The following is a 12,065-nucleotide window of genomic DNA, read 5'->3' as shown; positions in this document are numbered from 1 at the left end:
GCTTCCCAGACCCCACCCTCGACACCAAAAAAAAAAAAAATCCCATAACCAGCAAGCACTCCAACCCTGGCTTTTGGCTTCTGGGGGCAAGGAGGGCAAGGCTCTTTTCACTACACCGCGATGTCTGCCCGAAGTAAACAAAGCCATAATTTATGAGATTCCCTCAGCTGCCCGTGTGTGCACTTGGTGGAGCTGACACTCCATGCTGTCCTGAAAGAGGGCCAACATCATCAGAAGCAGCAGCTGACTGGCTTGCCCACAAAGCAGGTGTCCCAGCACTGGCCACCCTGGCCTCTGCTGCCTTGAAACTTCACATCTGGTGCCCAAAGAGAGGAGCGTGTTGAAAAAGGACAGCTATTGAACCAGTGGAGTGAGGAGGACTGGAGTTGGCCAATTTGGAGGATGATGCAAACCACAAGGGGACAGTACTCAGGGACGACCAGAGAAAACAAACGGACTGGAGGTGCAGGCGTGACTACTGCCTGAGCATCCCCTGCATCACTGGGGAGGCCCCGCCACCGCTGGGGGGTTGTTTATTTCTTGTCAGTCATGGCATCCTCTGATGTCTGTGCTTCCCTCTGTGCTGTCCTGGCCGAGCTGTACCTGAAGCCGGTGTTTTCTATACACACAGAGAAGGGCACAGAGCCCATCTAGAAGGCAGGGGTGCTGATGGACTGGAGGGAGCCAAGGGATCACAGCTCGGCACTATCCCAAGGACACCCACTCAAACACTGGGCCCACCAGCACTCCCTCATTTTGTTATGACATCAGTTTTGAGGCTGACATGTTTTGTAATATAAAGTAGACACTTGAATAAAAATGAATTGGAAAAAAAAGTAATGAGGTATGACAAGTCATTTTTCTTTCAGTGGTAAGATTAATGGCCAAAGCATTGCTCTAAAAATAATAACACTTGTTGACCAACCACTGGGAACATTTATTATCTCCAGTCCTCATAGCAACCTTTAAGTAGCTAGATGAGCACCGAAGACTCAAAAATTGTCTCTGTCGTAACACTGAGGCTGGAAATGCAGTTCTGTTTGTAGCATGCTTACGTAGCATGTACAAAACCCTGGGTTTGGTCCCTCTCACCACATGGGAGGTAGAGGCAGGAGGTTCTAAGTTCAAGGTTACCCTTGATTACTTAGTGTATAGCCTGGGATAGAGGAGACCCTGTTTCAAAATAATTCACACTGGTGGTAAGTAGGCACTGAGCTTCACTGAATCAGTGCAACTCGAAAGGGCAAGTCTTTTTTATAAAACCATGAAGTGTCCATCTCTAGGTGTTGCTGGGAATCCACCTAACATACTATGAACTCGGCTACTTGCCGAGTTAGGAGTTACATGCAGGTCCCATGTTTTAGGGGTGAACTTTGGGGTTCACGGCAAAGACAGCCCTTACTGCCTGAGAAGAATTCTCTCATGGCACTGTCTCATCTGATGACTGTTCGGTGGATGGCTCACACAAACGCCCAACTCCAACTTGCATATCTGCATACTGTATCTGCCAGTGCTGGGGAGAACCGGCATCAATGGTCTGCAGGAGGACACTCAGTTTGCCTCTTAACTCCCAGCTCCGCCATGTCCTAGCTGGGCAGCCACTGAACTCCTTCATTCATGAAACTGGGCTGACCACACTTTATAAAGCTGCTATCAAGTTTACAGAAGCAGCTGGCCATCCAGTAGGTATATGGCAAACATGACTTGGGCTGGGCTTAGTTGATTAGTCTGTGAGTTTGGGTCACTTTGGCCCCAAGAATTCCAGAGAGGCGCTGTCATTCCAGGTTGAAATCAGAGTGTGTGCATGTGCGTCAGAGGAGGACCTCCGTGAGTCCTGAGACGAACTGTGGGACCAATCCCATCTTCATGCTTTAACTAGACCATGGCTCAGGCAAGAGCCAAAGGATTTCCACGCAGGAGGTGACCCAACAGAGGCTAATCGCTCCACACTGAAGTCACTCCTAACGTTCTCCTGTCCGGAGTTTCCAGCGGGATCAAGAGAATCATCTGCTGAAAACAGAACAAAATCCTGCTTCAAATTCTTTTCCTCTGCTTGCTCTCTCAAGATGCAGTTGCAGTCTGGCTCGTAGCTCTCCTCAGGCCATTAACGGTGATTTTTCTAATGCACCAATCTGACACATTAAAATTCTTTGCATAGTGCAAAGTCTAAACTATTTAACAAAGACCCCGATGGTTTGGCGTCCTAACCCACTGCTCTGCCTCTCACTGGGCCACTCGTAACATGAAGCGCTGTGCTCTGTGCTCACATCCCGAATCCTCCCGCCTGCCATGCGCTTCTCCCTCTCCCACCTGGCAAACTCGTCTGCTCAAGACTTCAGCACTGTCCCCGCGTGTATCTCCCCTTCATCCCTCAGGCAGGCACACTAGAAAAAGTTCAGGCTTCAAGTCAGAAAGCCCAGGGTCCACCTTTGGCCCTTCCTCCAGGCCGGCCAGAGTATCAGCTAAAGGAAAAGACCTTCTCCTGTTCACGGTGCAATCTTCCAGGTAGGGAGATAGATCTGGGGGTTACAGCCAAAAGGCTCGGGGTCCTAAACCACCACCTCTCAAGCACAATCAACCATTTTAAAGGAGTCGGCATCCGTACAGGTTTGCTAAGTGCACACGTGCAAATATTCTGGTTTTTTTTCCCAGCTGTTCACTTAAAATTTATTATTAAAAATAAGTGTCTCACCTTTACTTATTTGCAAACACTTTAAACTCAGAATTGTATGCTGTGTGCGCATGTGTAGGCATGCTTGTATGTGGACTCAAACAACGTGTGCGAGCACACATGTGGAGGCCCTCAGGAGATACCAGGTATTTGGATCACACTCCACTTTATTGAATCAGGGTCTTTTGGCTGAACCCAGAGGTCACCGATTGACTGGTATCTGCCTCTGCCTCTTGTTAGGTGGAGTCAACATAAGGTCATATGGGTGAGTGCAGAGGGACAAAGGGAGCCTTCAGCCAGGCATTCTGGTCTGAGCATCTGGCCCCAGACCGGCTAAAACAGCACTTTCTTGGTGTCTTGCTATTTGTAGCTTCTTCATATCTTCCAAGGAAGTTTCCAGCACATCATGTGTTTTGTTGTTTTGCACGTGTGTGAACATGCAGGTGCTTATGCGTGTGGAAGTCTGAGGTTGTTGTCATTGTAATCTTCCACTATTTTCTACTTTATTTACTGAGGTGGGTCTCAGGGCTAGTCCAGCTAGACAACCAGCCCCAGGAAACCCTGTCTCTGCCCCCAGAGTGCTGGGATTACAGAAGGCCACTATGCCCACCCGGCCTGTATATGGGTGTTGGGGATCAGAACCAGCCCTCAAACTTGCATGACAAGTGTTTTATACCCTGAACCCCTTTAAATGGAGACCATTACTACGGCCTTGACCATTTGCAGTCAAGCGCAACAACTGACCCTGGGCCACTTTCTACCTGTGAACCTGCAACATGGCTTACGTAGGGCAAAAAATGCCCGATTTCCTTTCTTACTCTTAGAAAAGTTGTGTCAAAAGCAAGATCAAGAATTGGATAAACTCTTCAAAGCAAACAGTATTCTTGACTTAACTGAAACCAAATAGATGGATTCCTCAGAAAGCTTAATTTACAGGTGTTTCCTGTGATCTAAATGACTGGAAAACTTTATTTTTGTCTAAACTTCTAAACACTTATTAGTCTACCTATTTAACTTTGTTAAGTTAGTAAGTATAGCATACAAAACATAACTGGCTGTTTACATATTCAAGAGCACCTGGTGGGGAGGCTACAGAGGACTCGGGCATCGGGGAGTGGCTGACAAACAATGTTAATGTGACAGACTTCAAACTGGAGCATAAGCCATCTGAACAGTCAGTGTCCCTTCACTTATTAAAACGAGCATCTCCAGTTGGGCTGGCAAGACGGCTTAGTGATTAAGGATATCGGCTGCTCTTTCTGAGGACCTGGATTCAATTCCCAGCATCCACAGAGTGTAACCACATGTAACCCCAGTTCCAGGGGGATCTGACACCCTCTTAGGATCTCTATAGACACCATGCACAGATATACACGCAACAAAACACCCATACATACACACACAAATGAGCATCAGCCTTCATTGGACAGTGTGGGTTGATAAACTAGCATACAGCCAACATGGGATTCTGCATGAGGTTAAGACTGGGCAATGGAGTCATGATGTATTTAACCTGTCTCTGCTATTTCTCACTTCTGGGATCTGGAGCAAACTGCTTCAGCTTCCTCATGAAAATTGGGAATAAAAGTGCCTGTGGACTAGAGACACAGTTCAGTCAGCAGAGTGCTTGCCCGGTATGCACATAGCCCTAGGCTCCATCCCAGTACCACAAAGACTGGGTGTGATGGTTATGCCCACAGCCCATCACTCAGGAGGTGGAAATGATCAGCTTCATGTCAATGTTGGCTACACAGTGAATTTCAGACCAGTCTGAGATATAGGAGACAGTGGCTCAAAATCTTAAAAAATAAATAATTTTTTTGGAAGTAGTCATCTCTAGGTTGTTAAGAGCAAGAGTTAATATATACAATGTATGCAACAGTGTTTGGTACACAGTAGGTGCTCAAACATGACTTTTCTCCTAATTTCACCTGTCAAAATATAAGGTCCTACTCACACATTAGCTCACTAATGGCTTGCAGCAAGGCAGGAGGCTGTACATTTTAAAGAAAGAAGTCGACCTCAGGACAGAACCTGGCCTACGGTCAATGCCGAATAGAGGCCCTTCTGCTTCAAGCCTGTCTCTCCGTCGGAGCGCCCTGCTATGCAGTATGCCAAAACTGTTGGGGCCCTACATAATCAACCTACAAAGAACTACTGTGCAAATTGCCCCAAAATAATCCCAATTATCTGCTCAAAACTTGTCCATAACTCTCCAATCTCAGAGTGGACAAGAATTATGTTAAACACCCCCTACTCATGTTTCCCTTACACGGACTGTATCATATATAGGCGAATGAAGTTCCGGCAATTGAGAGAACCCATTCAGCTGGTAACCCTTCCCCAGAAGTTTCTTAAGTCAAAGACGCTCTTTGCAGGGGACTAGAAAACTTTGCCCATTGTGGTCATTCAGGTTCTGCTCATCTGAGCTCTGTCACTGTTATGGACGTAGTTAATGTGTATACGGCTGGTCTTCCAGGCTCTCACAGATGCAGGAGTCTCTTGTCCAGGACCAAGGTGACTATCATTCAAATGCTCGGAGCTTTGCATTTGAAGGATCCAAAGCAGACACTAGGTGAAGAGGTTTTTCCATCCTTCAAGTGCAGTCCAGGAAAAGACGTGCCACATGGAGGAAGAAAGCCAAAGAAAGACCAAAGGAAAAGCTGGAGGAGGGCTAGCCACCGAGAACTCTGAGCCTTAAAAAAGAAGGCGGCAAGAGCCAAGGGGAGGCCTCAAGGAATGAGAAGCCTGGCAAGATCGAGAGAAAAGTAGAGGAGGGAGTGTGGCAACTTAAGCTTGAAATGGAAGGGCAATTCTGGAGTTATGGTGGGTTCTGATCCAATGGAAAATTAGACCAGAAGCCTTACCAAGCTTCTTGCTAAGGAGTCTGGGTGGTCATCTGTGGGTGGCCCACACTTAAGAACACACACACAAAAACTGGACAGAGACACAAGAGGGGAGAAGTGTCATGCAGAAGGGAGTGGCAAGAGCCGATCCTAAACGCAGTTATTTGGGTACAATGTGCCCTTCAGAGAGGGCATGGTGACAGCATGGGCTAATTTGCAGAGCCGCCAGGGTAATAACTCAGAGAGCAAGGCTGCCTTCTCATAACAAAACGAGGCAGCCCCTGAAGGTTTCATGGTGGTAAAAGCTGCATTATACAGCATACTGAGATCCCGGAACCAAGGAAAGAAGAGACACGTTTACCAAAACGAGTCTGACACTGAGTGCATTTCTGGCAGATCTGTTATTAGGCGCTTGCTCTACCCTGTCCTCAAGAAACGATTTGTTTCCTTATAAGGATCCTCTTCAGCTCCCTGTATACCAAGTACTGTCTTCTTCAAGGAACAAAGCTGGGACAGAGAACCTATCCCGCCCCCATCCCACTCCCTGTGTTTTAAGCAGCCAAGGCCTCTATCATTGAGGTTTCTTAGAAACCAATCCTGCTACAGGAACCCAAGCTGAAGAGGAGAGTCTGCAGAACAATGCAAGCTGTTCACACCAGGACAACTTCTCAAACCCACTGGCACTTCCCCACTATCAGACCGCAGATACAATGTGCACTCACAGATAGGTGCACTCATAGAAGCACGGGATGTGCAAACTGTCACTCATCACAGAGGGCTGAACTGGCTTTTAATGCAATCTTACAAAACCCTGCCAGCAGCGTTCCGCTAGTCTCCATCACCTATGAGTAAATCCAAACTACTTAGAGGCACCCCAACTTCACATCTCAGTCTTAGTCTGGGGCTGAAGACATGGTTCAGTAGTTAAGAGCACTTGCTATTCTTGCAGAGGACTCAGGTTCCACCTCCAGGACCCACAGGACTCCAGGGGCACCAGGAACATACACGATGCTTACACATATATACATGCAGGCAAAACACTAATACAAGAAAAGATACAATTCTACAATCTACTCCTTTACCCCCAAAGCCATGCTCTTTTGCCTGGGAGACCCTTCCCATTCTTTCTTGGTAAGCTCGTACGTGTTCTTCAAAATTGTGTGGTTCTCTCCCTCCCAGACGCTAACTTGGAGACCCGCCTTCCTGAGAGCTCTGGGAGACCCTGATTTACCTATCAGTGCATCCACAGCCCTGCAATTCCATTTTATCTTTTCATCTCCACCGTACGCTGAAGACAAGAAACAAATTCTACACTTTCTATTGTATCCTCCTGTGTTCTGGTGAGAGGCCCGATAGGTGTTAGCACAATAAATGTTTTAATGAATAGGAAATACTGCCATCTATAAACCTTTCTTTAAAAAAAAAAAAAAAAAAAAAAGAAAATTCTACTCTTTAAAACCTGTCATAAAACCGGATAGTTACCTTCCCCTTTTGATCAGATGTACTGCCAGGCCTCTGAGAGAATGCTAATTGGGTTGTGTGCTGGGTTTGAGAACCTGGTAGCTGCCTGCATCCGCCATGGGAAGAGAAGCAGCATCCACTGCCTGCCCGCCACCGTGGACCACATTCAGGCTACAGTTATCAGTTCGGCTCAGCACACAGAGTGGCTCATTTCAGTTCAACTTTGTTAAGGAACAGAATGCAAGATCAGGACTAGATTTCCTTCTTAATGAACTGAAAAATAAGGCCGGATAAAACTAAGGTTTCCCAGAGGACTGAAAAGTTGATGAAGACAGCAAAAAACCTGTCCACTTCAGACTGTAGGTCTGCACTTTTAGCAACATGAACTGAAAACCAGTCTGTTCCCAGTCAGCGTTTAGGTAACTACACACCCTGCCACCAGGCTGTCAAGCAACGGACGCATCAGACATTCAGTTTGAAGTAGTTTCAAAACGGCTTCTCAAATTTATTGAACTCGTGGGTAACCTGGTTGAGTGCTGTATAAAACGGAGAGAAAACATCACCACTCGATGCTTGCTTAGCTTCTGCAGGCAGCTCCAAACTCAGGAGGGGTGCTGGGTGCAGGGACCAGAGACTCGCATTCTCCCTTGAGAGGTGCAACCCCAGATTGCCCCAGAGCTCCAATTCAAACTCGGTTTTATTAGAAATCCCTCCATAATCAGATTTAAAGAATACTGGAGTGTTGCCTTGTACTTTTCCATTCCCATTTGGAAAAATGGCCAGAGGCGATGACAGAAATAACCACTTAAACAAGGGACTCTTCTCCAGAAGCTTCTTGTCAAGCTTCAGTCCAGGCATCCCACTCTTTTCTACTTAAAAAAGGTCTGGGGTGTGCCAGCCTTTACTCAGGCTGACATGCAAAGCCTCGGCCCTCCAGCCTTCGCCGTAAGGCCAGGACTCATCTCCCAAGCTGCTGGTCCTAATCAAGCCCAGGCTTGGTTGCTAAAGCAGCTGTGTTAATGCCAAGGTCAGCCCCAACCCTAACTTCCAATAGTAGGCAGCTGCTTACATCTCTGTGACACAAGCCAGGCCTCGGTGGAAGGGTTGGGTCAGACACCCCTCATCGGTGAATCACATGGGCAGTCACGTCTGTGCTCCCTTCCCCCAACTCCGTGCAAAGCCATAAGGGAAGGTGCTTGAAAGCCATTATCAGATAAAGACACAAAAGCCAACGTTTTCATCGCTGTCTAGACCTATAGCCAGTCAGCCCCCCATCTCTTCCTGGGGAGCCTGTACTGCTGGGGAAATGGAGGACCTGAAAACACAGGGGAGCAACATCTGTGTAGAAATGTGTGCCTTACATTCTCCACTCCTTCCTGGGATGGGCGGCTGTCACTTCTCTTTTTATTGTCTGTCTCACTGGTTCCACTCTCTAGGTACTGAGACTGGAAATGTATTTGGGAGAAAGACACTGTGAACATAAGAGTAGACTGTGTACCCTATGTTAACACGGCAGCTCTGCCAGTGGCTGCCATGCTGACTCTTGGTCATTTCTGGTGAGGTTCAGTATTTGTGCTCTGTCCTAACCACTGAGTGTGAGCAACGTTCTGAAGAGCTTCTGTGGTCTGCCTGGAGCTGAGTGTCACTGTATATATGAGAGAAACAGGGGATTACAGAAGATTTTAGTTTTAGGTTTTTGTCTGACCAAGATTTAAAAGTTTTACAGAAAACAGATCTGCGGGGTCAGGGAACAGACGTGGTCGACATAGACAGGAAAGTGAGAAGTGGTGAAGGCATCCAGTGGAATTCATAAAATAAAAACACTGCCACACAAGTTCACAGAAGACAGAGAACCAGAAGAAGAACATGGCGTGAGTGGGGCCCACCAGGTAATTCTCAAATGAATTCTTCTAGGCAGGTCAGAAATTGTGCTTTATAAACTCATTATAATGTAACAGCTTTTAAAATATCTTTTGCCTCCTGCTTCTAGGTGACTTCCTTTTGGTTAGAAAAAAAAACAACCCAGAAATAGTCCAAGTGTCACGTGATGGCAGTGCAGCACTTTGATACAGATGAGGCAAGGAGCGAGGTGAACTTACACAGTAAGTGACAGTCTATACTTGGTGGTCTTCTCCCTTGACCACCAAGTCCTGCCAGGAACAGCATTTACTTCTTCTGGAAGAAGCCAGTAATGGACACTTGTCTGTTGGCTTTGCCCAGAGCAGTGGTCCCTTTCTTGTGGCCCTTTCGCGGCTCCTCTTTGGACTCCTTTTTCACAGCGGTGGCAGGGGGTCTGTGTGCCGACGCCACCTTCATCTTACCCTCCTCTTCGCTGTCCGTGCACGATTCACTCTCGTAGACTTTTTCAGTCACTGGAATAATGAAAAAACGGGGACACGGTGGCTTTGAGTTACCAAAGGGGAGGTTGCCCTGTGCATCAGGTCCTGAGCTTTTTCTTACTGGGAGAACACATTTAGCATACCCTAAGGTCACATGGCCTCTAGGTGGGGACGAGAATCCCCTACTCCTTCACAGCTAAGCCATGTCATTAGATTGGCCAAACCTGTTCCTTGTGTTCTTGTCTACACTGGCTAACTTTCTGAGCTCTACATATGAGTTGTCTGTATCTCAAACATCTCTTCTTAACTCCATGCCCAGTTTCAGAGCTCACTCTCCCAGTTCTTCATTTAGCCTGTCAGAGCTCTCACTCTGCCCAGCCACTCTTCCACCATGGGTGCTTCTAGCTCACTCCATCCTGTGTCAACCACTGCCCCATCTGAAGCCACAGTTTGCTACTCAGCTTCTCAGTTCTTGTAACTGAATGACTGCTAATGAAACCAAGATTTACTTCAGCCTACATTATGAAAAAAACTTCCCCAAACAAACAATTCTAGATGGTATATTTGAAAGCTTTAAGACAATGATAAAATAAGCAAAGTTACCAGTTTTCTTACTCCCTAGCAGCCAAAGGCATGCTTAGCCTTTTTCTCTGCAATTAAAATGGGCTGGAGAGATAGCTCAGTGGCTAGAAGCACTTGCTGCTCTTGCAGAGGACCCAGATTCAGTTATCAGAAGCCACACGGCAGCTCACAGCTGTCTATAATGCCAACAAGGGATCAACCGCCCTCTTCTGATCTCCTCAGGCATCAGGCATACAAGATATGCACATGCATGCATGCAGTATACATAAAAAACTACAACTCCCCGAACTCTTCCCAAAGGAAAGAACTACACCAGTGAGTGGTCACAAACAGCCCAGTGTGCAGAGGCAGAAGCAGCGGTTTCCAGCCACGTTTTCACAGAGCAGATGGAGAGGTTCTCCAGCCCCACTACATCACATGCACCAGCCCCAGGTCACATAGAGCGTCACCTTCCTGTGAGGAGGACTAAAGCAGAGGCACCTCAATACTTTCTCAGCCTTGCTGGATGCAGCAGTGATGGAGAAGCAGTGAAAGGAACACCACTTCCCTGAAAATGTAACCTCACATGCATAAAATGCTCAAAGCATTAAGTCAGAGAACAGAAGTGGTGTCACACTCTTATTCATTGATAGTTGTTTCAAAGTAAAATATGCTAGATAAATTGTCTCAGAGGTACAGGCACTGGGATTCAACTATCTGTGTTCTAAAGCCTGGGCTGTCCCGATGTTCACCTGGGGAGCTCATGGGAACACTGCTGGACTCTAGTTCCAAAGTTCCACGCTCAGCAGCGGGTCATATACTGTGCTGGAAGAGTAGAGCTTGTTTTTAAACACATCCCACATGACACAAGCACAGATGGTCTGGGTGACACCGGATGAATCACTGTCCCCCTCTCCATTAAAATGGGGAGCGCGCTGACCATCAGCACACATGGATGTACCTGGCAGTCTTTGGCAAACACTTCTCAGTGTTGTTTTTTCTCATGGTGTACTCTGCTGGAGGTCAACTGGCTACTGCCTCTTTAGCACACCCTTCACCCATATCCAGTTAACCCAACTGGGCTAACTACCTAATATCTCCCCCGGGGAGTTCTTAGGATTGTTCTTTACTTTCAAGAACCCATAACCCTCTTTGATGATTCCTGCAGACTTAGAGGGCCAAGGGCATTGACAAGCCTTTAGTCGTAGGCCTCAGAAGGCAAAGACAGTTAGATCTCTGAATTTGAGGCAAGCCTGGTCTACAAAATGAGTTACAGGACAGCCATAAGAAAGGAGAAGAAATTATTCATGCTCCAACCAACCAGAACTTTACAATCCACAACTGCCTCTAGGCAGGAGAGCACGGTGTTGGAATCTGAGCATCTCAACAGAGTTCAAGTGCTGAATTCCAAAAGCCCCACCTCAGACCACTCATCTATGGAAAGAGCCTGACCTGACGCAAAGAGGATACACAAGAAGCAGGGACCCCGTCAAGTCATACTCTTCTACGGATGAATGGCACAGGACACCAGAGACTTGATACTCCCAGGTCCAATTACCTGTGGGCAGCCTCCTGTCCACTACTGAGTTGCTAACAAAATCAGTCTTCAAAAACAAGTGTTTCTCAGTGTCTAAGACAGGGGTTTCCAACTACCTTACCTGAGTCTTCACAAAGACCCTATCAGGAGGCAAAATAGATATTTCTCTTCCATTTCACAGATCAAGAAAATCCCCAACCAAGTCGACATGGACTCAGAGACCACTCTCAGAGCTTCATTTCATGGTGCAGGTGCCGATTTCACTGCAGCATTCTGTGTACTCTGCTCCTCAGTGAAGGCCTCAGAGCAGGAGCAGCAGGCAGCATTGCAGGGGCTAAGCCCATGTAAGCTCACACTGCAGACAGCCACTCTGCAGGGAATTATAGTGCCTCACTAAAATAAGAACCCAAGCCTGACGCCAGCCAAACATTTGCCTTACCTATGCAGCCCTCTTCATCCACAAAGGTTTTAGATTTCAGTACACGCTTTCGTTTCCTTTTGTTTTCTCCACTTGAACTCTAAAAGATCAGACAGTAACAGTATTAAGTCGACTGGTGAAGCTATAGAGAAAAATAACAGAAGACTTTAAATCTACAAAAACCACCCCCTAAAATGCCATTATGATCAAACGTAGAACGAGGAACTCTACA

The 12,065-nt window shown here is 46.9% G+C and overlaps 1 protein-coding gene across 3 annotated transcripts in view; it reads right to left on the bottom strand.

Moving 5' to 3' along the window:
• Positions 1 to 7,459: 7,459 nt before the first annotated feature.
• The window catches only part of Pold3 (DNA polymerase delta 3, accessory subunit), a 62,724-nt gene continuing 58,118 nt past the window's right edge, over positions 7,460 to 12,065 (bottom strand). For all 3 annotated transcript variants that reach the window (XM_085682928.2, XM_048435035.3, XM_048435036.3), the window contains exons 11-12: positions 11,855 to 11,933; positions 7,460 to 9,350 (exon numbers count right to left, since the gene is read on the bottom strand). In XM_085682928.2, the coding sequence (XP_085539054.1) occupies positions 9,145 to 9,350; positions 11,855 to 11,933 (285 nt within the window). In that variant the 3' untranslated portion in view covers positions 7,460 to 9,144. The remainder of the gene's footprint in view (positions 9,351 to 11,854; positions 11,934 to 12,065) is intronic.

This window comes from Myodes glareolus, chromosome 24 (assembly GCF_982192425.1).
Source record: "Myodes glareolus chromosome 24, mMyoGla1.1, whole genome shotgun sequence".
Taxonomy (NCBI): Eukaryota; Metazoa; Chordata; class Mammalia; order Rodentia; family Cricetidae; genus Myodes; species Myodes glareolus.
Note: the sequence above shows the minus strand (reverse complement) of the source record. Positions and strands in the feature narration are given on the sequence as shown.